The sequence below is a fragment of the Apus apus genome, chromosome 1, assembly GCF_020740795.1.
Source record: "Apus apus isolate bApuApu2 chromosome 1, bApuApu2.pri.cur, whole genome shotgun sequence".
NCBI lineage: Eukaryota > Metazoa > Chordata > Aves > Apodiformes > Apodidae > Apus > Apus apus.
The window spans coordinates 179927563-179955506 of NC_067282.1; the positions used below are offsets into that span (position 1 = coordinate 179927563).

At 39.1% G+C, this 27944-nt stretch overlaps 1 protein-coding gene across 1 annotated transcript; it reads left to right on the forward strand.

The window, feature by feature from the left end:
• The first annotated feature begins 173 nt into the window (after window positions 1-173).
• Window positions 174-27944, forward strand: TES (testin LIM domain protein). Its single transcript, XM_051608231.1, has 7 exons — window positions 174-296; window positions 11125-11210; window positions 19266-19518; window positions 20724-21059; window positions 24288-24503; window positions 25066-25224; window positions 26374-27944. Exons 1-7 carry the CDS (start codon window positions 270-272, stop codon window positions 26563-26565), a joined length of 1269 nt encoding a protein of 422 aa, XP_051464191.1. The 5' UTR covers window positions 174-269; the 3' UTR covers window positions 26566-27944.

The following is a 27944-nucleotide window of genomic DNA, read 5'->3' on the forward strand; positions in this document are numbered from 1 at the left end:
CTCCGCGGCCGCCGGCAGCGGGACAGGCGGGCAGGGCCGGCCGGGCGGGCGGCAGCGGCGGGCGATTGGCTGGCGGCCGGCGCGGAGCCGGGCGGGGATTGGCTGCCGCCCGGCCTTTGTTCGGCTGCAGCCACTGCCGCAGGGCAGCGGAAGTTTGAGCGCGGCGGGTGCGAGGGGCGGCGGGCGGCACCTCTCCTCGGCGGGCGGCACCTCGCCCCCCGCAGCTGCCTCTCGCCCCGTCCCGCTCCAGAGCCTAGCCCGGCAGCAGCATGGACCTGGAAAAGAAAGTGAAGAAGGTAAGGTGTGGGCTGCCCGCTGGGGTACCTGGCGCACCGGCCGGTGTCCTCCCGCAGCCCCGGGCAGGGACTGACCCGCCTGGCCACGGCGGGGGCTCCTCGGGAGCCGCACCGCGAGCGCTGGGGCCGGGGCCGCGAGGCTGTGTGCCCCTCCTGGAGCCCTGCTCGGGCTCCATCGCCCCATCTCTGGGGTGGGGGGAGGTGAGAGGCTGGGGAGCTGCCTGCCGAATGACCTGATGCTGCCTCTGCTGCCTTAAGCGGAACAAAAAACTTCTCCTCTGCTCCCGACGCTGGTTAAGACGCTGCAGTTTGTTCCCCAGGTGGCCAAGTGGGCACCCTTTTCCTATCATGCAAGTAAAAACACGTATTCCCCCGTGATATCGCCTGAGATCTTATAGCTGTGCTCAGGTCTGTGCTCTGTGTATATAGGTGTGCATGAACCTACACTTCATGCAGCCCAAATCCTCTTCATGGGAATGTGGAAGAGTCATCTCTGACCTTTGATGTGGCTCGCCCATTACAAACGTGCTGTCAGCGTTTGTCCGCATTACCCTCCGGAGGCAGAAACTTGGGGTTGATTGGGGTTTTTTTAAAGGTATATTGACTTATTAGTTTGGAGTCAAACTGGCAAGAAGCAAAGGGTAAGTAACAGAAAGTGACAGGTAATCCATTTGTATTGGATCTCTTTCCAAAACTCAAAAGTTCATATGTAAAGCTGACTTCATGTGCAATACACCTCTAAATGTTTGTTTCTAATGCTTTTTACAAATCAAAGGCAGTGCTTAAACTAGAACTGATTTTATTTCGGTGTCTCATATGACACTATTTGATAAAGGCAGAAGGAGCTTTATGTATGAACGTGTGTTAAATCTGAACATAACCCTCACTGATATATGAAAATTGGTCTTTTGAAATGTGTATTGTATGGATGTGCATGGTTTGTATTCTTAAATTGTTAGATTTAGGATAGTAACTTATTTTAAAGTATTCATAGGCACTTTCGTGTACCTGTATGTTTTTCCAACTTGCAGGCTAGAGGCTGAATCAGATACATAAGCAGTTGTGCAGTGTGGAAGACTACCTGTTAAGGCTTAATCATAGAATCTCAGAATGGTTTGAGTAGGAAGGAATCTGAAAGGTCATCTATTTCCAACCCTCCTGCACTGGCAGAGACACCTCCCACTAGACCAGGTTTCTCAAGGCCACATTCAGTCTGGCCTTGAAGACTTCGAGGGTGGGAGCATCCACACCTTCCTGTGCCAGTGTTTCACCACCCTCACAGTGAAGAATTTCTTCCTGATGTCTAATGTAAATCTACTCCCTTCCAGTTTTAAGCTGTTACCTCTTGTCCTCTCGTTACAAGTCTTTTTTGTAAAAAGTCTCTCCCCAGCTTTCCTGCAGGCCCCCTTCAGGTACTGGAAGGCCACTATGACGTTTCTCAGGAGCCTTCTCTTCTCCAGGCTGAACCAGCTTTCTCCAAGTGATGTCACCACGTGATGATGTCACCTGGATAAGGGTCCTGGTTTGAAGAAACGACATAGGCCATCAGATGGGTGTAGCTAAGTACTATTACTGTCTTAAGCATCCAGTTGTGTGCACAGGGTTGTTTGTGTGACTGCTTGTATGTAATGAAAATAAGCTTCTCCACTTATTTGCTTAAATTTTCTAAGCGCAATTTAAAACTTCAGCTTAATGGTGTCCCGGACTTTGTTCAGTGAAAGTTTTTTGAACTCCAGGAGGGGAGAGAGGGGTATTTGTGGAAGACAGAGCATTCCTATTCAGAATTTTTTCATCTAAGAAGAAAATAAATGTGTTGTGAAATACTGATAAAATTTTGCTGATAGTGGAATCTTGGTTTGAACAAGATTGTTGTTGCTGAGCATCTGCTTTAAATTGTACTGTAATTGGGTAGTTGTGTGTGTTGTAAGTTTATTATACTATTCTTGTCTTTGTTTTCGTTATCTGGGGACAAGAAGAAGAAGATAAGTTTTTGTTCTGTTGCTCTTCTGAAGTCAAAGTCTTGAGTTTAGAAGTTGACTGTTCCATAACCCTGGTGTTCAGCAGAGCAGAGGGAAATTAATGTCCAGTGGAGCAGTGTGTGGTGTGGAGGCTCAAACACTCAGCTGATACTGTAACGACACAATAACTTCAGCTCAGACTTTTCCTTTGACTTCTTCCGTTTGGTTTCGTTGATGTGCTGTAAAACTCACCTTGTTGTGTTCACAACAGGCCAGAGGAAGCAAGTCTGTTGTGTAGTCAGATGTCTCTTTTGATCTGAATCCTGGGTTCTAGACAACCAGAGTATGTGGGAAATTCTCAGCACTGGTAAGGTATGCAGAACATATACATATACGTGGAATAATGTGTAGCTTTTTTTTTTAAGTCAGGTCACCATGCTTCTTAAAGACATAAGACGTTCTCCTTAAAGACATTTGACATGACTGTCAAATGCCCAGGGAGTGAATACTGTGGAAAAATTTTAAGTGCAAGCCAGTCTTTTTTAGCTACTATGTGAATTCTAAGTGATAACTTTCTGTTAAAATTTCCATTTAAAGGGGATGGGGAGTTTAAGGCTGAGTATACAGTTTTCTCCTTTTTCTCAGGAGGAATTGGATTTGTTCTTGCATTTGAGGATCATGAAGATAGCTTTGTGTATAAAAAGAGACTGCACAACAGAGCTGAAGCCTAAAAACAGTAGCTCCAGCTTGAAAAGTACTTGTGCAACAAACAGACCAGTCTTTCTCTCAAATACAATATACACTGTGTTCTCAAACATTGCTTTGAGGGTATAGGGAAAATGAAGATTTAATGCTCTTTGTTCTAAAAGAGTCTTGAACAAAGTGCTGCTAGTGTGGATTCCTGCTCTGTCTGTCACCTCCCTGAACTTGGTAAAATGAATCAGTAGGTTACAGTCCTGCTGGCAGCGTGGTCTCATGCTTCACTAGGGAAAATAAGAATCTGTCAGCAAGTCTGTTCTGTATAAGCTTTCACAGTATAATAGTTGCTTTATACAAGGAACTTTGATTGCACTGTAGAAGGGGCAGAGGAGTTTGGGGACAAGAGGTGCAACTTCTCCGATGTGGAATGACTGTGGGTTTCTTTTTCTATGGCATGAGACTTGGTTTGTTCTGTTACAGTGGAAAACCAAACACAGTGTTTGGACATCACTAAGTCAACAACTATAATACTCTTTGATAAATGAATGGTGAATAAAGTACGTATAGGAGCAAAGTCAACCTTTTCATGTTTTGCGAAGCATGATTTGGTAATATGTGCTGGGCCTCACTTCCTGTTGAGATCATTGTTTAGGTGTTACTGCCATGGAAATGCACAATAGTAGAGCTTTTTTTACTGTTCCTTGTGTGTAGCAAGATCAAGGAAATGCAATTTTATTCATGGGTTAGTTTTACCTGCAAGGAGAAGTATAAAAGAAAGTGTGGAGATGTAAGAGGAACTACTTCAGCTTTGTCAGCAAGGAAGCTGTGTAACTGCTTCCTGCATATTTTAAGGTGGGATTTTTTTTTTTTTCCCCTCAAACTTTAAAGAAGAAAAAAAAAATTGTTTTCTGGAATACCTATCTGCATGCACATCCCTTGTTACTTTTTATCTGACATGCCTGGATATCTGCTAGGCAAAGACAGCAAGGCTAAATTAAACTTTCTTGACTTTTTTTTTTTTTTTTTCCTGCGGCAAAAGAACTTGCCAGGTGTTTGACCACAAAATATCATGAAATGCCTGAATAACAGGCCATGAAACTCTTTGACTGCAGGACTGCATGACTTCTAAGATCAGGTGAAACATTCTTTGGTATGGAGTCATTATAAGCCAAGTATTAAACAGTGAGATGGAAAGAGAAAGATCTGTTTCTGCAAGTGTTCCTGGAAAAAAAATTTCTTCTTCTCTAAGTATAATAGAAACAGTAATGGTGAGTAGCAATTCTGAATGAATTTTTATTGGTAAAAGCTGCTTAAAAACACACATCTTTTACCACAAAAAGTACAGTGAGCATGTCTTGCAAATCAATGGCTTCTTCCTAGCATATACAGAATTTACAGATGTAATGGGGTAGATGTAAAGATAGATATACTATGCTGTATTTAAAAATACATTTTGCAAGCTATTTTAAATATATATGCGTGTTTGGTGTCTATATATATAACTGATATGGATGTGTATGTGTATGTTTTATATGTAGGATGTATATGTAAAAAAACCAACCCACTCTAATACGTACTTTCTGCTAACATGCAGTTTGGTGACATTCTAGGTGGTGGAGACTGTGAAGTAAGGCTGTGAAGATGAAAGCTTGTCACACTTGTTATCTAGAGTCTTAGACTCGGTCAAATATATAAATCAAGTGTTAAGGGAGTAAGAAGGCTTCGGTTTTGACAATTCCAGATTGCACTAGATTTAAATGTACTCTGGTACTGCTGAATGTGTTTCTGATCATTTTGTTTTTTAAAGCCTGCCTAACCCTTCCTTTGTGACTTATTTTCAGTCTGAAGTTGTCTAGCTGTAGCTTCTAAAAGCACTGGCTGGAAAGAAAAAAAAAAAAAAGCATGCACTTTCCTGCATGACTAAAGATCCTCATAAGTGAGTATGTAGATTTCCAGGTTTGCTTCTGGAAACCTAATACTGGAAGATGCAACTGAGCAAGAGCACTAATGTCAAAACAAAATATGCCAAGTACTGTGAATATGCCTCTGCAGCATCGGGTGATGGATAGTGCTGTATTGGAGGTTTATAGACAGTGTTGTAGTACCTGTCAGCTGCATCCAAACTTAGCTAGCGTAGTACTGAACTTTGTGAATAAACACCACTTGTTTTCTACCCAGCTGAGATATATTTAATAGCTGTTAGTCTCTTGACAGTAGCTTGTGTAGCAGTGTCTTAAATATTTATATTCTGAGCTGTTTGGTATTTAGTTGAAGACATCACAATAAAATAAATTCTTAGTACTTGTGTATTATCATAGGCTGCTGCAGCTTCTTTATTTATTCTTCTGCCTGTCCTATCCAGATCATCTTTCAAATATTTTTCTTGGATGCAACCACTTTTTGGCATCCTTCTTTCTGTGCAAATAGACTTCCTTACCCAAGCTTTTACATCTTTATTCCAGTCAACTTTTCCCTACTTTGAAAAGCATATTTAAAAAAAAAACTACAACAGACTTGCCATTGATTTTTATAGACATGTTAAAGAATAACATAGAGTGGCTCATGGGATACTGCTCTTCAGTACAATTGAAACTTGTTCTCCTTTCTCATACTGTGTCTGTAGAAGTCTTACCAGAGTATTGTACAGATGGAAACATGTCGTTTGTGTTTTTTTTTCAGGAATCATAAGAAATAACAGCTCTTCTGGTTTTGAAGTTTAAATGGTATAGCTTATTTTAATTTCCATTTTGTTGTGTTTTCCTGCTAGAGAGGGCTTCTACTGATAGAGATTATAGTGAAACAAGATCGGATCTCTGAAATAAAGCATACACAACACGTGAGATTTCTAATATATTTTGTTCTCACAATCTCATTTTTTCTTTTGCATACTTGGCTTTATCTTCACTTTGGAAGTTCCTGAAGTACATAAGGATATGCTAGAAATCTGTTCTTTTGCACTATACAGGTGAATTCCTCAAGGTTACACTGGAAATGGAAAACAGTATCACTTGATGTGGCCCCTCAAACATCCAAACAGATCAATAGTTAGGTAATCTCCAACCCGGAATATTCCTGGGATTTGCCCTTAGAGGTCACAAGAGCACAGGAAAGATCTGCAAAAAGGACAGTGAAGAGAATTGAGTCTCTTCTGGGGCTCACTGTTAACTATTGCAGTCCACTAATGTCAACTTTCTCACTGTATAGCTACAACCTTTAAAATTCTGAAGACATCTTCATGGAAGGACTTGCAGTGCTCTGCAGAGACTGAGTACTGGTATTGTGTCTTACTTTCTGTGGCAAGGTTAAAGAGTAATACAGCTCACCTGTCTGGTAAGTGGTTCGGAAGTCCCCTTGGCGGGAGCAAGGAACAGCAGCCAAAACCTGAGTTAGCTCAGGTCCTTTAGTGGGACTGGGGAGGTAAAAGAAATCTTGTGGGAGGGAGACCTAGAAATGACAAGTGGAGCTTCTGCGTTTTGTCACAGGTTCTTATTTTACCACCTCCCTACTGTTGCACTGCAGGGACTCATTTGTAAAGGGGCAGGAAGGTCAGAAAAACTGCCTTTATTTGAGGGCTATGTCTGTGCTGGGTGTGATGACTATTAAATGTCCAGTGGAACTCAGGATAGTCTGGGTATGGTTTGTGCCTAGCTGCTTAGTGGGAGGGAATAGAAAAGACAGACTGGTCACTGTACAGTGATAATAGTGAGACACAGTGGGCAGAAGCTACAGCATGAGAAATTCTGATTCCAGTGTTGTAATGGGCTGTTGAATCGGTGTCTGGACAAGGTCCTGGGAAAATATCATTTTGTTGCACCTGCTCTTTGTGGCCAATTGGGTGACCTCCAGAGAGCCCTTTCAACTTCAAATAATCTATGATTATTAAAAGCAAGTACAGGCGAGCTTTAAAAGCTACTGCTCTGTCTTACATTTTAATTAATCTAGGATTTCTAAGGGCTTATCTTTGTTTTTCCTGTAACTGACAACAGTAATCTTGAGTTCTGTGACATTACACTATTTAGCTATTAAACAGCTAATCCTCCAGTCACCACAACAGTATTTTTTAGCAGCTCTGTGGCACAGTTTATTCCATGTAAGAACAAAATTCCTAACTAACTTATCCATTCTTTACCACATATGAGAAACTGTAGCTGACAAAATATAATTGCATTTGTATTGTCCTGCAGACTAAACTGGCTGTCTGCCTCTACGTGCACAATCTACATGTGTCCATGATTTATTTTTTTTCATTGCATCTCGTGTGGAGGTGTTTTGTTGTCTAATGGTCTCTGCTGTATTTGCAGGAATACAAATTCTGAAATTAATCTAGATTTGCAATGAAGCAGGACTTCAACATATGCTGGCTGGTTTAAATTAATAGGGAGAAACAGAATTTGTAGGAATGTAATTCTTCTTCAATAAACATAACAATAAACCCTTCTGATAAGCCAGGTTTAAACTATTTCATAGCAATTGCTGTGTTTCTCACATCTGAACAAACTATTAGACTCTTGAATGGACCATTTGGGTTTTTAAAACGACAGTAAGCTTCTACACATAGCTCCTTAATGTAAAGACAGCCAACTTTTGACACTGGATTCAAGTCTCAACTGAAACTGGGCAGTCTTTCCCTAATTCTCATTTAGCTATAACCTTTTAAAATTCTTTGCCCTTGAAGACTACTTAATCTTGAAAGCAGCATGCAATGAATGATCTCAATCATATTTATATCATCATCTGCACTCGGACCATTTAAATCTGTATTGGGTATGTTAGCAATACCAGATGGTTTTGAATAGCTTTTGCTGTAAAATGAAAATTAATGGCAGTATGCAGGCAGAAACCCTCTCCTGGCATTATTTCCACTGACCTGTCTGTGCCATTTCTCCCATAACTCCATTTATGGGGGAAAATGGGGTTCCTCTTACTCTTGGGCATGCATTCCCACTCCACCATGTCCTCAGGCTGCTTTGTATCTCTGGGTGCTCCAGCACAGACAGGACCATGTCCTCCAGAAGGCATGGGGAACAGATGTAGGCAGAAGCAATTGAAGAAGCATGCTGCAGCTTTAGACTCTGAGTTTCCCAAATTACAGCAGAATTAGCTGCTGAGGAAGAAACAGTCACTTCTGAGGCTGATGCTTCTGTACCACTCAAGGTCCTGTTACAGGACTATGGAGGAGTACTTGATATTTAGATAGAGTTAAACTCAAAAGCACTGTGTTCTCATTATTTTATATCTTTATTTTTGGCAAGCAGCCACATAGTTTCCCTGTCAGAACAAAGAGGCTGTGCATGCATCTGGAATTTTGTCTAATTCAATTTTTTAATGTATCCTTTAATTTCAAGCTAATCTGTTTCCATAAGGTGACCAGACATTGCAGACTTCTTTCTCTTTTGCAGCAAATTGAGAAGTATGTCCTGTTTGCTGATTCAGTTTATCTGTCTCAAGCTGCATAAGCATTTATTTAATGATGTGCTCTTCATTCCTGGAGTTGGGCTGTGGAATCTAGCATTACTGAAGAAATCTGCATTGAGACTACTGCTTGTGAAGATACATGTAGGCTGGCTGGTTGCTGTCAGTTTACTGTGGAGAAGGGAGTGTGTTTTGGGTGAAGCATTTAGACAGCACACATTTCCTCTCCTAATGTGTTTCTGGAGAGATATTTTTAGCTTAAAAAAAACACAACATCTTAAATGTTAGGAAGCTTGGAGATTATATATTAAAATAAAAAACATGTTCATTTTCTTACTTGCATGTCAGATTCTGGTTTGGGAATTCTGAAAGTATTAAGGCTACTTCTCTGTGTACTGTACAGTAGTGCTCCAAAAGTGATCCCAGGTTTCTAAACTTTCTAATTACAAGAGTAATAAAACTATTATTATTCCCTTTCCTTCCTTCCCCTTTTTTTTTTTTTTTTTTTTTTTTTTTTTTTTTAGGGAGAGGAGAGCCCAAGTATAAAGAAGTAATGCCAGTTTGTAGCTGAAGTAGCAGCTGAAGAGAATGGGTTAATGTAGGCTTTGGTTTTATTTTGGTGAGAGGGTGGTGCTGGGTTTCTGTGGTGGTTTTTTGTTTGGTTAAGTTTTGGGGGTTTTTTAGGGCAATATGTATGTCAAGCTTAACAGCTTTTTAGGGAGAATGATTTTAAAAAACAACTAGCCCCAAACACAAATCAACCTGTCCTGAAAAAAAACAACACACAATTGTTTTGTGTTGCTTTAGCTTCCTCTCTTTAGAGGACGTCCTGGCCAACATTTTGTTCTGTTCACGTGTGACTTGTCAGGAGCACTTAGCTGTTTCCAGATGTACAGCGTGAGTGTGTGAGGTACAGTGTGCATATGGTGGGACTCTGGATACCAAATGAGAAGACCTCTGTAAACACCCATATTCAGTGGAGATTAACTTTTATTAATCCATTAGTTTTGTATATCCAACATAGACAGAAATAGTCGATGAAAAATAACTTAATTTTTGTAAAGTTACCTTTATTTTAGATGTGTAGTGGTCTGGCTTCAGATAACTGCCTATAGCATGTAAACTTCTTGAGCCCTTAGGCTGATAAAGATGCCATCATGATCACAGCAGGAGTGTTTCTTCTTCCAGATAAGAAAGGAAGAAATAATTTCATGTCTCTCTGTTTGCTCCTCTAGTTGCAAGCAGTAGCTTAATAGCTGTCAAAGTATCTCCTATCTCTAAATAGATCATAATCCCCAATACAGTTTTGTAATTTCCCCAGGGATGTCTAATGACTGTGGAGCCAGTGATCCTTCAAATTACAAAATAACTGAAAACATGGTCTTTCCAGCATCTTATCATGTGTACTGTGTTGAGCAAGAGGTTTGTGAATAATCTGTTCCTTCATTTTGGACAGAAGCAAGTTGCAAGTTGAACTGTTTGTATGTGTGTACATACAACACTAGTTTGATTTCTCAGAGTAAATTGTAAACTACTTAATAATAAAACTGTGTCACCACATCTAATTAACCCTCATATTGTATTATTGTTGCCAGAACTAAGATTAGTACCAGAACTTGTGAGCTCTAGCTCACTTTCCTTCCATGGTAAAAGCCAAACTAGAGATGAGCTGTTTCGTTTATGATCCCCATCCCTCCCATTGCATCTACACAGCTGGCTGGCAACGCTCCTCACACTGCTGGAGCAGTGGGTGGGAGTGTGGGGATGGGTTCCTCTCCACCCATGGGGCATGGGCCCGCACACCCAACCATGACCACAGGTCCATGGTGCTTCATCTGTCTTATTTAAGAGCAATTTTCCCCAAAAGTTTAAAGAGCTGAAATGAGGCATTTAAAATTTACTGTGTTATATGAATGCAGAAGTTACAGCACTTGGTGTCTATTTTTCACCTCTAACTCCCAGTGTCTGTTACTCAGTTAAATGTGCTTATGTGTTGATATATTGTCTGAATACCCAGCCTTTACTCTGCACTGCTTTTTATACTTTTGTTTTTTCTCTCCATTATGAATTGGTTACCTGCCCTTTTAATGTTTTCACAGTGAAACTTTTTGCATATCATTTATGGTCATTGCTTTTGCTAAGTGGGCTGTTTCTCCTGGGAAACTAAACTGCTATTAGTCAAGTTGAAATGTACTGGTAAAGGGTATGTTCTGCTCTCAATCACTGTCAAGAGTAGTTTCAAATATACACAGGAATATTAGACTAATTACTTGCATGTTTTCTTTATTCCTATCAAATGCCCAGGTTACTGCATACAAATGCAGGATCTGTTTATTTCTTGATCCACTGTATTTTGCCAAGTCATAGGCTGCAAATCACTGTCCTGACAGCTGGATTAAATATCCTTTGACATCAGGTCTTAACAGCCTCTCTCACTGGTTTCACAGCCACAGACCTAAGTCAGGGCTGCAAAGAACCTCATTCTCCTTTATGTGAAGCTTGCAGAGTTATCTGGGCTGTGGAGACAAGCCACCAGAAAAAATTCTTTGTTTTGGCTAAGGCTAACTTTAGGCCTCCTAGCTCAACCCTAGGTACAATAGAAAGGTGAAGGGACCCTAAAGTACTGTCCTGATGTCAGCTTAGTCAAATCCTTAAGTTTCTGCTTTAGTTGTGGATTGTAGATTGCAAAGGCAGCAGTTAGATGATTCATGCAGCATATTTTTTTAAGCTGATTGTAGTTTTCTTCTTACTCCATGCAGATGGGCTTGGGCCATGAGCAAGGACTTGGTGCCCGCTGCTTAAAGTGCAAGGATAAATGTGAAGGATTTGAGCTTCATTTCTGGAGGTAAGTGTCACCAGATGTTTCTTAAGCTGTGACTTAGCACTGCAGATCTTGGCACATGTGCACAAAAGTGTAACTGCTTTTGTTCTCTTTTTCAATTAAGCTATTCAGATGTTTTATAGAAGTTGTGTCTAGGTTCAGGGCCAAGTCTTCTCAGCTGCATTGCAACTGAGTGTTTAAGTATGTAGTCACTTATAAACAGACATATCATCTGCACTGAAGTCAGTAGTAGTACTTCTACTGAAGCATTTGCATTAGCTTAATAAACAGTTGAAGTATGTTTGTAAAAACATCTCTATCCCTACAGTAAGAGAGATGACAGGGAAGAAGTGTGTTTATCTCAGTAATAAAATGCTTTCTCAGCTCCTGATGCAAATTCATAAGTTTTGATCTGAGATTTCAGGTTAAATTATCTTATCTATGTTGAAAAGGTGTTGAAACTTTGTATACATCTAAAAATGATTTAGAGGGACAAGAGATGTCATCATTCAAGTAAGTTAGATAGCACTTAGCCTCGGATGATCCATTCTTCCTACCCCAGTAAGAGCAGCTGATAATTGCGGTAAATAGGCTGTGCTATAGTCTGTACCAATACATCTGCAGAAATGTTGTATTCCCTCGTCTTGTCTTACTGAAAACTTAATGTATATCTTGTTAGCTCTGATTATAGCACACTGATTATCCTGGGTGTGCTTTAAGGTGTAGATCAGTGGCTCTGAGTTATTAGGAAAAAAAAAATCCCTGTTAAAGGGAGCAGCCTGCATGGGACATAAAAAATAGTTGTTAGTAGCAGTAGCACATGCTAGCAATGAAAAGGGTTATATTTCACTGATGCTATTTAGCTACAGTCATAATTGTATCTGCAGTAGGGTTTTATTTCATGGTGGTTTTTTTTAAGGTAGTCTTTACATCCCAGCCAGAGTGGCATCAGGTGCTGATAAGGCCTAAGAGATTTCACATCTTTATCTAAGTACCTGAGTGCAGCTGAGACTCAATTTAGAAAATAATCAGAGATGTCAGCTGATGAGGATACAGCTTCTTGTTTATGTATCTGTAATATATAACTATAGAAACAGCTTACTAATAAGGATATGGAGCAAGAAGTGGTAATACACTGATAAACAAACATGATCATCTAAAGATAGAATAAATCATTAATTTATGGAAAGACTTATTTTAGTATGCACTCCATTGCAGAGGGGACTTGTGTAGAGATAATAGAAAAATAGAACATCTGTAGACAATTTGATGAAACTCAATAAAATTTTGGGGGGGAGTAAATGGTGTTTATCCAAGTGGGGAAATCACAAGTGAAGGAGAAAACTAGGCCAGTAAATTTTTTCTCAACTAGTTGTTTTTGTCCTCTTTTTCTTAATTCCTATTATTAAGAGACCTTATAATTCCTAGCATAGTCTTCAACAAGGAAAAATTTGGAGTAAAAAGATATAAAATGCTTATTTAGTCACATCATAGCTTGTTTACCAAGCTAGAATGTGTCTGCTTTTGTGTGTGTATTTGAAGATCAGTCTGCGTGGGGTTTTTTATACACATTTCACTACTCTATTGTGGTTAAGGCTCATTGTGTAAGGTCTTTAATACATAGCTCATCAGAGCACTTTTTGTCCCAGACAGCCTGTAGACAGCAGTGGATTAAGTAGCAAGAAAGAAAAATACATGAAAACAGTGCGCTTTAGTTAAGATTAAGGTTTCATTTGGCAACGTAATTCATGTAGGCTAGACCAGGTAAATAAGGTGGCTGAAAGTATTCTGAGAAGCATCTTCTAGGTGGCAGACAAATGTGGCATGTACTTCTGAAATAGTTGAAAAGTTACCTCTTGAGGCAATTCAAGAATGGTTTAGAAAATAGCAGTTTCTCCAGTGGATCTGCTGCTGGGGGCAGGAAAGATGTGAATCTGAAGTCTGAAATCAGTCATGTGTAAACAGTTTTCAAAGAAAAAGAATATTAATATGCTTTGCATGATACAGAGATTTTACAAGTTCAACACTTGAACAGAAAGGAGTGGATCCCCAGTATCTGTTCACTTAGTCATGTTAGGCTTAAAATCTGAAACTGTTCTAGGTAGAAGGAAACTGTAGTAGAATTACATAGAATATAGTCTTTATAACATGAATGATCAGGAGCAGTTAAAGTTTAATCACTAATTTCACTATTACTTTTCTGTAGCAGATAGGTGTTGGAGTAGGGATTGTAGTTGGAGAAACTGTTACAAGTGGGGAAGAATACCTGGTGGATTGACCCCAGCCAGCAGCCAAGCACCAGCTGCTCACTCCCTGTCCCATCAGAGAGGGGTGGGAGAGAGAAAAAGGAGAAAAGTTGCGGGTTGAAATGAAGTCAGTTTAACAGGTGAAGGAGAGAGGAGGCAAAAAACCAGTTGATGCAAGGGCAGTCATTCACCACATATCATCACCAGACTGATCCCCACGCAGTCTCCAGGCAGTGGACACTTTGGAAGTTAGAAACCCTGCCTTCCTCATCTTCTACCCCATCTTATTGCTGAGCATTGCATTACATGGTATGGAGTATCCCTGTGGCCAGTTTGAGTCATCTGTGCCCCCCTCACTTCTTGTCTGCCCCAAATGTATTTGCTGAAGTGTGGATAGAGCTCTAAAAAGTGAAAGCCCTGACACTGTGTGAGCACTGTTCAGCAACAGCAGGTGCTATCAACACTGATTTAGCCACAAATCCAAGGCACGGCACCATACGGGCACTGTGAAGAGAGGTACCTGCATGCCAGCTGGACCCACTACAATGAGGGAGGCAGCGGCTGAGTTTGCGGGGTGGGCTGGCTGTGCTCCTTGCTGTAGTCTGGGTGAGGGTGACACTGCCCTCTCCTGGGTGAAGCTGAGGAGCTTCAGCAAACCACATAATCCTTGTTCCTGCACTGATACCTGAAGACTCTGGTGTACCTCAAAGAGCTGGCTGTAATTTCTCTGTGTTTCTGCACAACAGCCTCAGTTCTGCCTTTACGCAGTCAGATAGGAAAGTGCATGAAAAAATTCAAGTATGCCTATATGATAGCAGGGTTTTACGCAGAACTTCTACACCATTCTTCTCTATACTGGGAACATTTGGAAAATACTTCTAGGTTGGCAAATGCTCTTTAAGCACTCTGTGCTGTAATTCTTGGCACAGTTTGTGGGATGGTTATATCGATGCAAAACTAGTAATTTAGGCTATCACAGAAATGGTGGTAAACAAAGGCCTTAGTAAGCTTGTCCCTAAATTTTGAAGTTCTGAAAGCCTCAGTGTGGTGAGCTGAATGCCACATGAGTACAATGACAGCTACAGTTCATAATGGCAATTGAAAAGTGAATAATTGCCTACTTTATCTGAGTGTGTTAATAGTTTTTGCTTTTAAAATTGTCCTCAGAATCATTCTTCCATCCAAATGTAGCACGAGTGGGTGAAATCTTCTCAGTGCAGGTGTTAAACTTCTTTCAGAATGCAGAACTTCCTCTGCAAAATTAGCAGGGCAGGCTGGCTGTTAAGAGACTGCTACTCACTACTCAGCTAAATGTTTGCTTAAAGGGAATGTGTTTCCCACTAGAGGGAAATGTAGGACAGGAGTCAGAAGTTGCTAAAAGGAGGAGGGAAGGTTCTGACTAATCTTGATCATGTACATATCAAAAAGTGGTAACTGTCACCAGTGCAGCTTGCCAAGATATTTAAAAGCTTCTGCAGATAGGGATCTTAAGCTTTAGAACGACTGTTTTCAGCATCTGGCTTCTCCACACAGATACAACAATCCCTAGAAGGCAGAGAAAGCTTTAAGTTGGCTTTAACATTTTCTGATAGTAAGGCTGTCAGGCAAGTAATGAGAGAGAGTTCAAAGAATTTGGAGTTACTATAGCTGCATTGATAGCAAGGAAACACAGCAGAAAGAATCATGAGGAGAGATTGGTCTTTCTGAGTGGAGGACATAAGGTTCATGACTTTCCAGAAATTTGTTGAGGGCTCCCATGTGCTTGCAGCTGCCTCCTCCTGTCACTAGGAGCCAATGTAGAAAATCAGTGCATGAAGAGTCAGGATCCATATTATTATTCCTCTCCATACACCAACACATAGAAAAGTAGGAGAATTGATGATGTTTGGTTTTGCAGAAGGAAATGGAAGTCTTTGATCCTTGCTGTCAGTAGAAATCTAGGGCACAGGAATTTACCAGCCTGGGAAAGAGAATGAAATCGGCTTACCACCTTTCTTCCTCTTTCTACCCACCTGTGACCTGGAAGCAAGACACAATCTACTAAAGCTGTCTGTTACAGTGATATGCAAACTTTTAATTCCACAAATTTTGACACTTCATCCATATCTTCAATGTTTTGAATGGGAAAAGCATCCCAAGCTGATGATACTTGACTAGAGGAACATTTCTCTCCTTCGCTGAAGTCATGAGAGCTGTGAGCACACAAGCAGGAGTCCCTAATACCTCTTTCAGTAGGGATCTTGCTGAATGTCCTCAAGTGAAGGGAAAATCTTTTTGACAATGCAGAGAACAAGAAATTCTTGCTTTCTGTAATCTTGATAGAGCCAAGGGAGATAAAGCTAAGCCTATACGTGTGGTTTTATATATATTTATATGTATGTCTCTGCATGTGTATATAATAGTAAATGGTTTTCCTGGCACATATGAAGTGTTTGCTTTAATACTCAGAATAAAAATTAAGCATCAAGTTAATCAGATGTACTTGTGAAGTGCAAATTTGAGGTAATGGAACAGGGTCACTTCAGTAAAATGTCTGTTTCACAGTAAAAGAAATGACTAACTGATCTATTCTAAGTAGAATTAATTGGCTATATTCCTTCTGCAAAAGGGACACTGAGTAATGAACAGGACTCTAATGTGGCAAATTAGGGAAAGAAGGAATGTCTCAATTGTGAGCAGTACTCTGCATGAAGAGTTGTGTGTAAATGTCAGCTGGGTATCTTTTAGGACTGGAAATTATTCAAGAAAAGGGATTATAAATCAGAACAGGAAACTTTTTTTTGTTTTTTTGGCTGTTGGCAGTGTACAGACACCTTCATGTGGCTGAGATCCAGGGGAGCCTCTGGGAGCAGGGAAAATGATAACAGCCTTGGGGATTTTCCTTCAATTTACTGAGATAGGCTGACATCAGTAGTGACTCAGCGTTCTCCACATTCTTTCTGGGTTGTTTTCTTCTTCATTTGGAGATTTAATTATCCACAGTCTCTAATTCCAAGTTGTGGAATTCCACTTGTGATTTTGTAATGTAGCCCCTGTAACAGCTTTTTGCTAACTCCATGCAGGCGAAGAGTCATTCACTTAATCTTGAAAGAGCAGGGAGATAACAATAGACTGAAATGTATACCGTCAGAGTCCTAAGTATGCTTGGATGGGGGGAGATAAGTGAGTATCTCATTCTTTCCAATGCAAGTTTAAAGCACAATAGTTCTATGCTCATTTCCACAGTGGGACCTCAGGACAAGTTGCATGCTTTCACTCCTTTGCAAATATCTGTTCATCTATTTATCAGGACAACAGAAAATCTCTCAAGGACACTGAAATTAGTAAAACATGTAAAGCCTTCAAGGTGGGAACAGAAACAGCTGTTCTGCATTCTCAGAATGCTACTAGAAAATAAATATGCAACTTCATGACATAGAGTAAGCAAAAATAAGGTGCCCTCAGGGCTTTTCCAGCACGTGTGAAAGTCTCTGGGGAAGAATTCCACCACAGCTTGTTGGGGATGGTTTGGTTTCTGCAGGCTGTCGATGCTGCTTCACTGTAGGGGGCTGCTGTACAGAGTGAAGAGACCTGCACAAACCGTTGGGACCTGCTGCTGTTGGGACCACACAGGCAATACAACAATGTGAATTGTTCTTACTGAGCTCTGCTTTGCAATCAGAGCAGTTCTGGAAAGCAAGGATAGACTTTACTTGCATGAGTCTGTGCAAGTTACCTCAGAATGTCTGTTCATTCACCAAAGTTACTAGGTCACATCCTGTGAAGAGGCAAGACTAAAACTGGGGCTTACAACTGCTAAAGGTTGAGAAAGTAAAGAAAATATCTGATAAGCTGTTGTTCAAATAAATAACTGCTTGAATTCAAATTGCATGTGTGCTGTGAGGCACATAACTGCACGATGGTCATGACGTAATAGTGAACTAAACCTGCAAAAGGTAAGGACTGTTTCTGTCAGCTAGTATTAGATGTCAAAGAATAAATGATTGAGAGTTGGTAATAAGATATAATCATATGCACACCTTAAAATTGCTTTATTAATATATTAAGTAGTCTCTAAGTTTTAGCTAAGTAAAGGATTTATATATACTGATACTGAAGAACTTACAAAATTTTATGTTGCAACATTTAGGCCAAATGACAATGCTAGTTCATGCTTGAATGTTTTGGTAAGCTGGGAGTTTGCAAAGTGCTTAGTGTTTTCTAGGTATCTAAGTATCAGCTCTGAAATTCTGTGCATCTTTCATGTTGTGGAAATGAGTTCGAAGTCATGCAAGCTGTCAGACAGCTTAGACTTAAGTTATTGATCTCTTTTATATGTTGCAAAGTGAAGTATGTTCTGCTTAATGCTCTTATTTTGCTTCTTATTTTTAGAGTAGAGGGGCTCATTTCTGTTGCAGAGTTAGCTATTTTTATTTGGAGTGGGCTTCATAACTTAGGTTAGCATAACTTATGGTTGCTGTTACAATTGCATGACCAGGGCAGCATCCATCACACACTGAAATGATAATCCCACATCCTGTATAATTAACTGGTATGTGTATGTAGTGCATAACTTTTGGGCTGGCTGTGCATCATTTCATATGACCAGTTATACTGAGGTCCTCCTTATTTCATCATTTCCCATTCCCTAATGGGCCTGCTGTAGTCATGGTGTGTTCTTGTCAGGTATCTATATCTGTGTATCTTGCCTTCAAGACTTTAGAAATGAAGATGCAGAACAATGTTTAGAGTTCTATGGATTTTGACAAGCAGAGCTGAAAGGAATTTAAAGGTAGTAAATTTATGCTATTTGCTATGTGCAGTAGAAATAATGGGTTAAAATATTACTCATTGCTCTTCAAACTCTAGCGATCCAGAAAGTTGATCTGTTTTCTTAGGCCATAATAGAAGCCTTTAGTTAACTTCCAGCTTTACTAATTTCCATAGACTTTGGCAGACTGCTTGGAACTGAAGCTCTGGGAAAGCCCTTAATAAATAGTAAAAGGGTCTCTGTTTATTATATGGGAATTGTTTAGTTATGCTAAAGGTAATAAATTGCTATCTAATAGCCCTTAATCAAAGGAGTTCAAATGTGTTGTGTATTAAAGGGTACCATTTATATCTAAGAAAGTAAAGCCTTCTACCTTTTAAGGATGTTATCTGTAAAAATTCTCTGTACAGTGTGTCAGAGTACCTCTGACTTGGTTCAGAGCTGTTTGAAAGGCTTTGTCCATATAAGCCTTTCACTTTCATCTACTAAATGCTGAACTTTGGGCAGAACTTGGTGCAATTACAGTGTATATAGGTCTGTATGCATTTTTTTCCTTTCTAGGAAATATATGTTTCCACTTGATAGCAACCCTGTGATAACCAAATATCATGCATCCAGTGAAACGCATATGAAGAAAACAGCAGTGTCAGTAATTTTGACTGTATAAAGATAACCTGAAAAACTAAAAGCCCAAATAAAAAATTGCTGGGGGAATCATGTTGATGCATTTAAGTTAACTTGTAGGTCATTACTCGTAATAAGTCTGTTAGATGTTTGATAATGGACATCTAGGTGTGTGAAAGGTACTGAGATGTAACTTAAGGGATGATATATCTTCATATTCAAAATGCATTAGTTTTGTTGACTTACCTACGTGATGACAATCCCTGTCAACAACGAATGTAAATAATACAACAGGAGAAATAAAGAGTATTCTCAAGTTGTGTTTGACATATTGCAGAATAGCTTGTATATTTGCTAATGAAAGCACTGAAAACAAGGGTTTGGGTTCCCAGTGCAGATGGTGTCAGGTCTAATTTTCAGCTGAGACTGTAAGTTTGTTGCTGTTTCCATAAATTTCAGAAAAATATGCCGCAACTGCAAGTGTGGCCTGGAAGAGCATGATATCCCCACAAGCAACGAGGAAGATCGGAAAGTGGGGAAACTCTTTGAAGATACAAAATACACAACCCTCATTGCAAAGCTAAAGAATGATGGCATTCCTATGTATAAACGCAACGTAATGATACTGACTAACCCAGTGCCGGCCAAGAAGAACATATCCATCAATACTGTCACATATGAGTGGGCTCCTCCTGTTCAGAATCAGACACTTGTAAGTTCAAATCACTATTTCTTCATGTTCAAGGTGGAACTCAATGAGAGGTAAAGAAGCAGAGCTCACCAGAAGGATAAATTTGCCTCATATAGTCTTCTTCTCTTCTTCCTCAAAATTGAAAATATGGTACCTGTTTAGTAAGTCTTGCTTATGTCATCTTGCAGATATGCATGTTTGTCTATGGAACTTATTTAGAACTGCAGAGATGAGGTGGTTTTAATAGATTAAACATTATATGCAAAGTCCCTGCAGTTCAACTTCTCTAACCTGCCTTTTTTTTTTTTTCGTGAACTTAAAGAAATTTTCATGGAGTACAGCCTTAAAAGCAACGCCCCCCCCCAAAAAAAAAAAAAAATTATCAAAACCACCAAACAACAACAAAGGAAAAAAAAAAAGGCAACAAAAAACAACCAACCCCACAACAATTTATGTAATTGTTTTTAAGTTAAGGGGAGCCCTCAGTCTTGCATATAGCTTTTACTGTATATGGTAAGAATAAGGTCAGTGTTGACATCTGAAAGAAAACTCTCTTCAAGTATGTTTTCAGCTGAAGTAGATGAGATGTTAGATAGCCTTCTGAGGATTTTGCTTCACTTTTCAAACTCTGCTAATTTACTGTACTGCAGCGTTGTGTGATCCATGCCATAATCATGTTGTCTCTGACTTACCTCTCAAAATATCCTTTTTCAGTGAATTAATCAAACCTTGTGCATCTAAATCAAATGTTCCTTAACATTCAGTTACCACTGGTATTCAGGCTTGCCCTTGCTTTATTAAAACTAGAGCTCTTTTTTCTTTATGTAGTCCCATTTGTTTTTGCAATGGGCTGTGTGCCTCAGGCAGACTATTTCAGCTTCTATTTTTTAAAGCTATATTGATGATCAGTAGCTTTAACTTGAGAAGACAACATGCTGTGTAAATGTTAATTATTGCTTATTCTGAGAAGTAATGACTGTTCTGATTGCTGTAAAAGGCTTAAAAGGAAGCCTGTCTCTTACTCTGGGAAGAAGCTGATAAATGCATCTGTTGTATTTTATCTCCATCTACTGCATTTCAGGAGCTTAGTGTTTATGGAAAGAACCTTGGTTTTTACAAATTTGACTGTCGCTAGCAACAATAGAGATTGTTTTAGTTGCATGTTTGCTTAAAGGGATGGGTCTATGGTCGAAGTGGCATCTGATGTCTAATTCCTCCTGGTTCAGGCTAGACAGTATATGCAGATGCTACCAAAGGAGAAGCAGCCTGTTGCTGGCTCGGAAGGCGCACAGTACAGGAAGAAGCAGTTGGCTAAGCAGCTGCCTGCTCATGATCAGGATCCTTCAAAATGCCACGAGCTCTCCCCCAGCGAAGTTAAGCAGATGGAACAATTTGTCAAGAAGTACAAAAATGAAGCGCTTGGTGTAGGAGATGTCAAGTTCCCTGGTGAGCTGGAAACAAGAGCTGCTGACAAGAATAATGTGAGCAATGGTGACAGAGGCACCTCAGCTACTGTAGGAGTGATGGAGAAAAAGTCCCCAGATCAGAAGGCATCTCAGTATGTAAGTATAAGAAACGAAGGATCAAACAAAAAGGTATAATACCATCTGAGTGCTCTGTGTTGTTTAACTCAGTTAAATTTTTTGTTACTTGCAATAGCTAAAATCTGGGGAGGGAAAGAAAGAACAGGAACTGCAAAATATTGTGGAAGCCTGCACAGAACCCTGGTTTTTGACAGTATTTAGTGCATTGCAGGAAATAACTTCCTAGGTGACCTTTTAGTCCTCATTGCTTGGGGATACGGTATAGCAGGGTGGCTTTCACAGAATAACAGTAAAGAAACTTGTATAGTCTTATGGACTAATTGCTGCACTTTAATCCTCTTGAAGAGTTGAGTTTAATTTTAGAAGCCTATTTTCTTCTCTTTCTTGGAAGAGCACCAAAATTGCCCGCTTGAAAAATAGTGTTTATTATTTCTTGGTTTCATTTAATTTTAAAATAATACCTTTCCTTCCCATGTCCAACCAGCCAAGCCCTGTAGGGGCTGTTTTTACCAGCCTTCTTTTTATATTCAGATCTGGTTTTTTTCTTTGATTAGTCTTTTTTTTTCTCTGTTATCTGATTTCTGCCTTGTAATAGCTCAACAAAAAAGAAGGTATGTAGAATTACCCAGTTTTCATTGAGATTTCTAAAAATACAGCTTTAATAAAGTAATTCTGACATAACTTGCCAACTTCTGTTGTGCATGCCTCTGCTACCAATTTATGAATGCAAAATAGAGGTAGGAGTAGTGAATTAATCATATTAGTGAAGGAAGCAAAAGCTCCTGTAACTTCATTTCTAGAGGTGTTGCTATTATATGTATGAATCCCAAAAATTACTTGTCTCCAGGTTACTTGCAGAAAATTAATATACAAGTTCTAGATGGAGATAAGCTTGTTAACATGGTTGTAGAATATGGCTTTCAGTGTTATTGGGGGATGTGGTATGCTTTTTTGTGTGCTTTTGTTGTTTGATTTTTAAACTGACATGATATATTACTTTTGGTGTCATTCATATGGAATATAAAATTAACACTAAAGTTTTAGCTTTGAACATGCCCACTTACCTTAGTCATATGTTGTGCTATTTGGTTACCTGTAACTGCTTTCTAAAATTATTATTCAGGTGTTTTAACCATTATTTTGTAGAGATTCTAAGATACTAAAAAGTTATTTTATCATGGCTTGATTAGGTTGTTGTCATTTTGTCTTAACTCATCCTCTCCTGTGTTACTTCAGTTTCACCACAGCAATTCCTCACATACCTCTTTGAGAAAATCCTACAGAAATACACACCTTGCTTTGTATCCTGCTGGCCAACTGGCCAAGTCAAGGGCAGGAGGCACTCTGTCCTCTTTAGTAATTTTGTCAAAAAAAGCTTTGTTTTTATATTTCACCTATTAATCACTTCCAGAGTTTTCTTACATGAGCACCTGAGTATACATCCTACTGTTTAGGCCAGGTGTATCTCATCACTGTGCACAGTGATTTAGAAAGAGGCTTAGAAGTGTTTGATAGTACAAGTGAACAATTGAGCTGTTTATCTATTGTGTTAGGTACTGAGTTTACCCTGGGCTAAATAACCAGGATTTAGGTATTGATTTTTTTTTTGGTCTGATTTCTGCAGTGTGACTGTCTCATCTCTATGATACAGCATTATCCCAACTTCTTTTTTTTTAAAAAAAAATCACAATAAACTAATACAGAGAACAGCACTTAAATACCTTGCAGAGACCAACTGCTCACCTTGCCTACACTTTTTTCTATCCATTAGTTCTGCACCTTTGCTCTCCAGATTTCCTTGTACATTGTCTTTCAGACTGAGTCTGAAAGCATGTATTCCTGTAGTTGTGCTAAACAGAATCTCTTAAAAAATAATTTGTTATAGGAGTAGATTGCAAGTCTTTTAAACTGATTTCAAAAAATAATATAAAACGAGTTCTCCACTACTAATGTAAATATACCTATAGTAATTACCTCTGTGTTTTTTTTTTAAAAATCACCATTAAAACCTGAAATACAGAAAAATTTCTATTCTGTATATTTTCATCTTAAAAAGGAGCAAATCTCTTTATGCACCTTTTAACCACTTAGGCTGGGGATGTTGCAAATGGTAGGTAAACTAATTGTCTTGCATTGGGTCTATACATGGTCCATACAACTACTAAACCTTGCAACTGACTCCTCTTGGAGTATGAGATCTAAAGCAGAAAGAAGAGTCAAAATCTTCATATGCCTATGTATTTACAGTTCCCCTTTTATTCCGTTCCAAGCTCTTCTTCTTTCCCTTTTTGCTGTCTTTCTATGTATATTTTGAAGTTGATTCTCTGAAGCAAGTATGGGGATTTGATCAATATGACTTACAGCTGAGACACTTGACAAAAAATAAAATTATATATATACATACACAAAATATTAAAAACTGAGACTATTTGTGGCTAGGCTTCCAGTGATGTGAATCATGGAGAAAACCTTCCCAGGATGTTCAACCCAGTCACAGACCAACTGGAGTGCAGGAAATGCCAAACTGGTGATGAGACTGTAGATTAAAATTTTTCTTCCAGTAACATAAACCACCTGTGTTTTTTGACTTGATGACAAAACCCTTTCTGTAAGCAGGTATAGGGCAGTAGACTGACTATGAACTGTTTGGAACTATTTGTAATATAACTGTGTTCATAGAATTTGTAGCCCATTTTCCACAATCATTCTCCCCATCATAAGATCATTAATTACACACTATTGGACAACAGCCATGAGTGACTAGCATCCCTAGAACACAGCTTGAAAAAGAATGATTATGAAAATTTCACAAGTTTTTTTCTTACCAGAAATGCAGATACAGCTTGATCTTCCCACGACCTAGTCATAGTCGAGTCAGTTAACTTTGATGGAGACTCCTTATTCTCTCCGTATTCTTGAGTATATAAGACTCATAGAACATAATATTAATTTTAATTGCCTGTTCTTTTTTTTTTTTTTTTTAATTGTAGTTGCAAGAATGTGAATATGGCAAAATACAATTATCCATTCAAGTAGCAGTAGCACTATGTCAGTAGAATGTACATCATCTTGAATTGCTTAATTTACCTAGGCTGTGGCACCATGTTGCGCCGCTTTGAGCATGGGAGTAAACTAAAGCTTTAATTTCAGTCTGGGAAGGTGGGACTTATTAAATATGGCAATAATATGTAATTGCTATAAATGTACCTCTTCAAAGACTTATTTAACTTGGTAATATCTTTCCAGTCATGCTATCGCTGCAAGCTGAATATGGAAGAAGGTGACCCAGCTGTCTACGCAGAACATGCTGGATATGACAAATTGTGGCACCCAGCTTGTTTTGTCTGTTGCATCTGCAGTGAACTTCTAGTAGACATGATCTATTTCTGGAAGAATGGTAACCTGTACTGTGGTAGACATTATTGTGATAGTGAAAAGCCCCGCTGTGCTGGATGCGATGAGGTAGGAAGTACCCTAGTCCTTTACACACAAGTTTGCTCCCCTGAGAAGTATGTTTTTTTAGTAAAATATTTCAGTGCAGGGACATGATGTGCCTTCACCTATTTTAGCTGATTGTGGTTGCAGTGACCTGAAACGGGTATGGACACTCCACATTCAGAAAGATCAATAGTTTGCTTTGGATCGGTGGGGAATTTTGTGTGACCTATAGGGACATAGGATTTAGTACGAGTGCAAATTCTCCTTTCAAGTCCCAATTACGCAGTTGTTTCCTCACGAAGGGCACTAGGGGGAGCGCCTTACCAAAGCACACCTCGTGTCTGTTCTGTGCACAGAACAGCCCGCCCGGGTGTCTTAGGCATCTTTTGGCTCTTAGCAAGCGAAATGGAGGGGGTTGGAAAACAGTCAAACGAGTAAATTTATTATTTTGTTGTTGTTGAAATCCTTTGAAACAGTGGAACCACCAGGAGTTCCTTGGGAATTACAAAACACCCCGAAGCTAGCTTTATTAATAGAAATACTACTCAGCTGCATATATTAATATTTGTTTGTGTCTTCCTCTTAGCTAATATTCAGCAATGAATATACTCAAGCAGAAGGTCAAAACTGGCATCTGAAACACTTCTGCTGTTTTGACTGTGATTGCATTTTGGCTGGGGAAATATATGTCATGGTGAATGACAATCCAGTCTGCAAACCCTGCTATGTGAAGAACCACGCTGCGGTAAGATCCTAACAGATGTGTAGGTGCTGTGAAGGAAGGGAATGGAGCTTGAAATGCTTCATAGATTGAATGCAAGTTTAGGCTCATGTAAATAATAATTTTACCCTTTTGAAAAAAAACAACAAACCAAAGTTAACTTAAAAGCAGGCAAGTGTTTTGTCAATTCATAGACTTGAAAAAAAGCCACTGGTAGGGTCAAAGACTGTTCTGAAAATACCTTTAACTTGGCCAGTGGTGAAGCAGGATTTTGTAATAACAGTAGTAAAGTAGGTGAATGTGAGTAATGCTGCTAATAGTTTGTGTCAGTCATATTTCATCGTGAGTAGTGGGATTCAGCTTCAGTTGTTTGCGTAAAGCCTGTACTGGCAACTGCAATCTGAATACTTTGTGTATTTCTAACCACATGTTGTAACAGAGAGTGACAGATGACATAAAGCTAAAAGTTAAGGTAAGGATGATAGCTTCCAATTCCTAGTTATTCTAGGAATTCTAGAATCATCTGAGATGATGATCCATTCGTATCTATCAATAGTTGGGAATTCTGTTGAATTTGCATCTGTGTTAACTGTTCTCTTGAGCTGGCAGTTAATAAGGTAAGTGTGAAGAAATATATTTGGGAAAGCTTTTTTTTTTTCCCTTAAAACATTAACTTCATTGAGATCTAAATGATAATTTTTGACAACCAGATTTTTAGATTAATTACATCCAAGATTTTCTAGTAACCTTTAATTCATTGGCATAGCTTTAGAGCTGCCGAGGCATTGGAAGACTTGTAACTAACCTTTTAAAAAATATGGGCTAATATATGAGGATCTATGCTGTTTGGAATGACAAGTTTTAATCGTTTGGAATGACAAGTTTTAATCATTTGGACATTGGGAAATCACAGCCTTCATAACTGTCTAAGTTTAGTCCCAGCAGCAACACTTCATCTGGGTGTTTTATTATTTTGCTTTTGTGTCCTCAACAGCATTTTGTTTAGAAGTTCTGCTTTCAAAATAAAGGAAAATTAAAAGCTGCAGACTTACTTCAAAGTCTTATTTTAACACCTGTCTCACTTCTCCAAAAACATTTAAGAATTCCAGCTTTTATTGTACTTGTAGAAAGGGTGCCTGTGTTTCAGTTAAGTGTCATTTTGTTTCTAAACAGATTTGCCAAGGCTGCCATAATGCTATAGATCCAGAAGTTCAGCGTGTGGCATACAACAACTTCAACTGGCATGCTACACAGGAATGCTTCTTGTGTTCCTGTTGCAGCAAGTGTCTAATTGGCCAGAAGTTCATGCCAGTGGAAGGGATGGTCTTTTGCTCAGTGGAATGTAAGAAAAAGATGATGTCTTAAGAGAAGATGTGCACAGAACCAAGCATTGCTGCGTTCCAAAGGCTCTTGCATTCCTACTGTAAAATATATCTTACCGGGGCATTTAAAGTTGTTGAAAGTATTAAGTAGCATTTTTCCAAAGATTTTTTTTTTATTATTACTAAAACTTGCTTTGTAATCTTCATTTCTTAGCTGTAGTAATACTATCTCTTTTCAAATATTGTTCCTGCATCTTACGTCAAATGACTTTGTATCCCAGAAATGTAAGAAAAAAATGTATTATGAATCATATACACTTTAAGGGCGCTCTTCACAATGAAGGATCTTTTTTGCTGTATCTTGTCTAATGGAAGAAGAAAATGTGAAAATGCTCAATTTTTTTTTATTATTATAAATGTAACTCTCCCACTTTTGTTTTCACTAATTTATCATTTTTATGGTTCCCCTGCTTTCATCAAGCACTTTATACAACACGATCAGCTTTACCTCTGCATACCATTTTGTTCACTAAACCTCAAGTATGCAGGGAGAATCAAGCTCAAAAACATACATTGCCTGTTAATCATTTGCTTGTTGTTGACAGTTGGGTTCTTGAGGATAGTGACTACTCTCACATCTAGTTTGCAAAGTACCTCTGCAATTGTGGCTCATTTTTCTCTTTCTAGTCACTGTTCATGCCTGGAGAAGTTTTCATTTTATGAATGCTGAAGTTACTTTACAGATTTTTTTAATATTTTTTTTTCCTGGGGGTGGAGTGGGGAGGGAGAAAATGTAAGAGGAGGTCTTGCACAGATCTAGTGGGTGTCTTGTCCTTTCAGAACTGGCTTCTTTTTTATCATGAATGTTCTTTTCATAAATTGTGCCTTCTATTGGAGGGATGTGGCACACAATACCATATGCATTTTCAAGAATGCAATTCTGCAGAAGGATTGTACTTAGGCTTTTGAGTTTTAAGTTTTTAGCCAAAGGACAAAGAAGTCTTTTCCCAAAGATTTCCAATATTTGAGTGGAAAAAAATCACAGTTGTGTATTAGATTTGCTTACTAGATAAACCAAATGTGTACTTCTCTTTCTTAAGAATTACAGATCTACAATGACACTTGTTAGCTATATTTGTGCTAAACGTAAGCATCAGAAAAAACTTCTTTACTGTGAGAGTGACAGAGCCCTGGAACAGGCTGCCCAGAGAGTCTGTGGAGTCTCCTTTGCTGGAGACATTCAACACCCACCTGGACACGTTCCTGTGTGATGTGCTCTAGGTGACCCTGCTCTGGCAGGCGGGTTGGACTGGATGATCTTTCAAGGTCCTTTCCAACCCCTAAGATTCTGTGATTCTGTAAACAGTGAATGAAGAGTCTTTGGCCTAAAAAAGCAACAAATAAAATAATTTTTTAAAAATC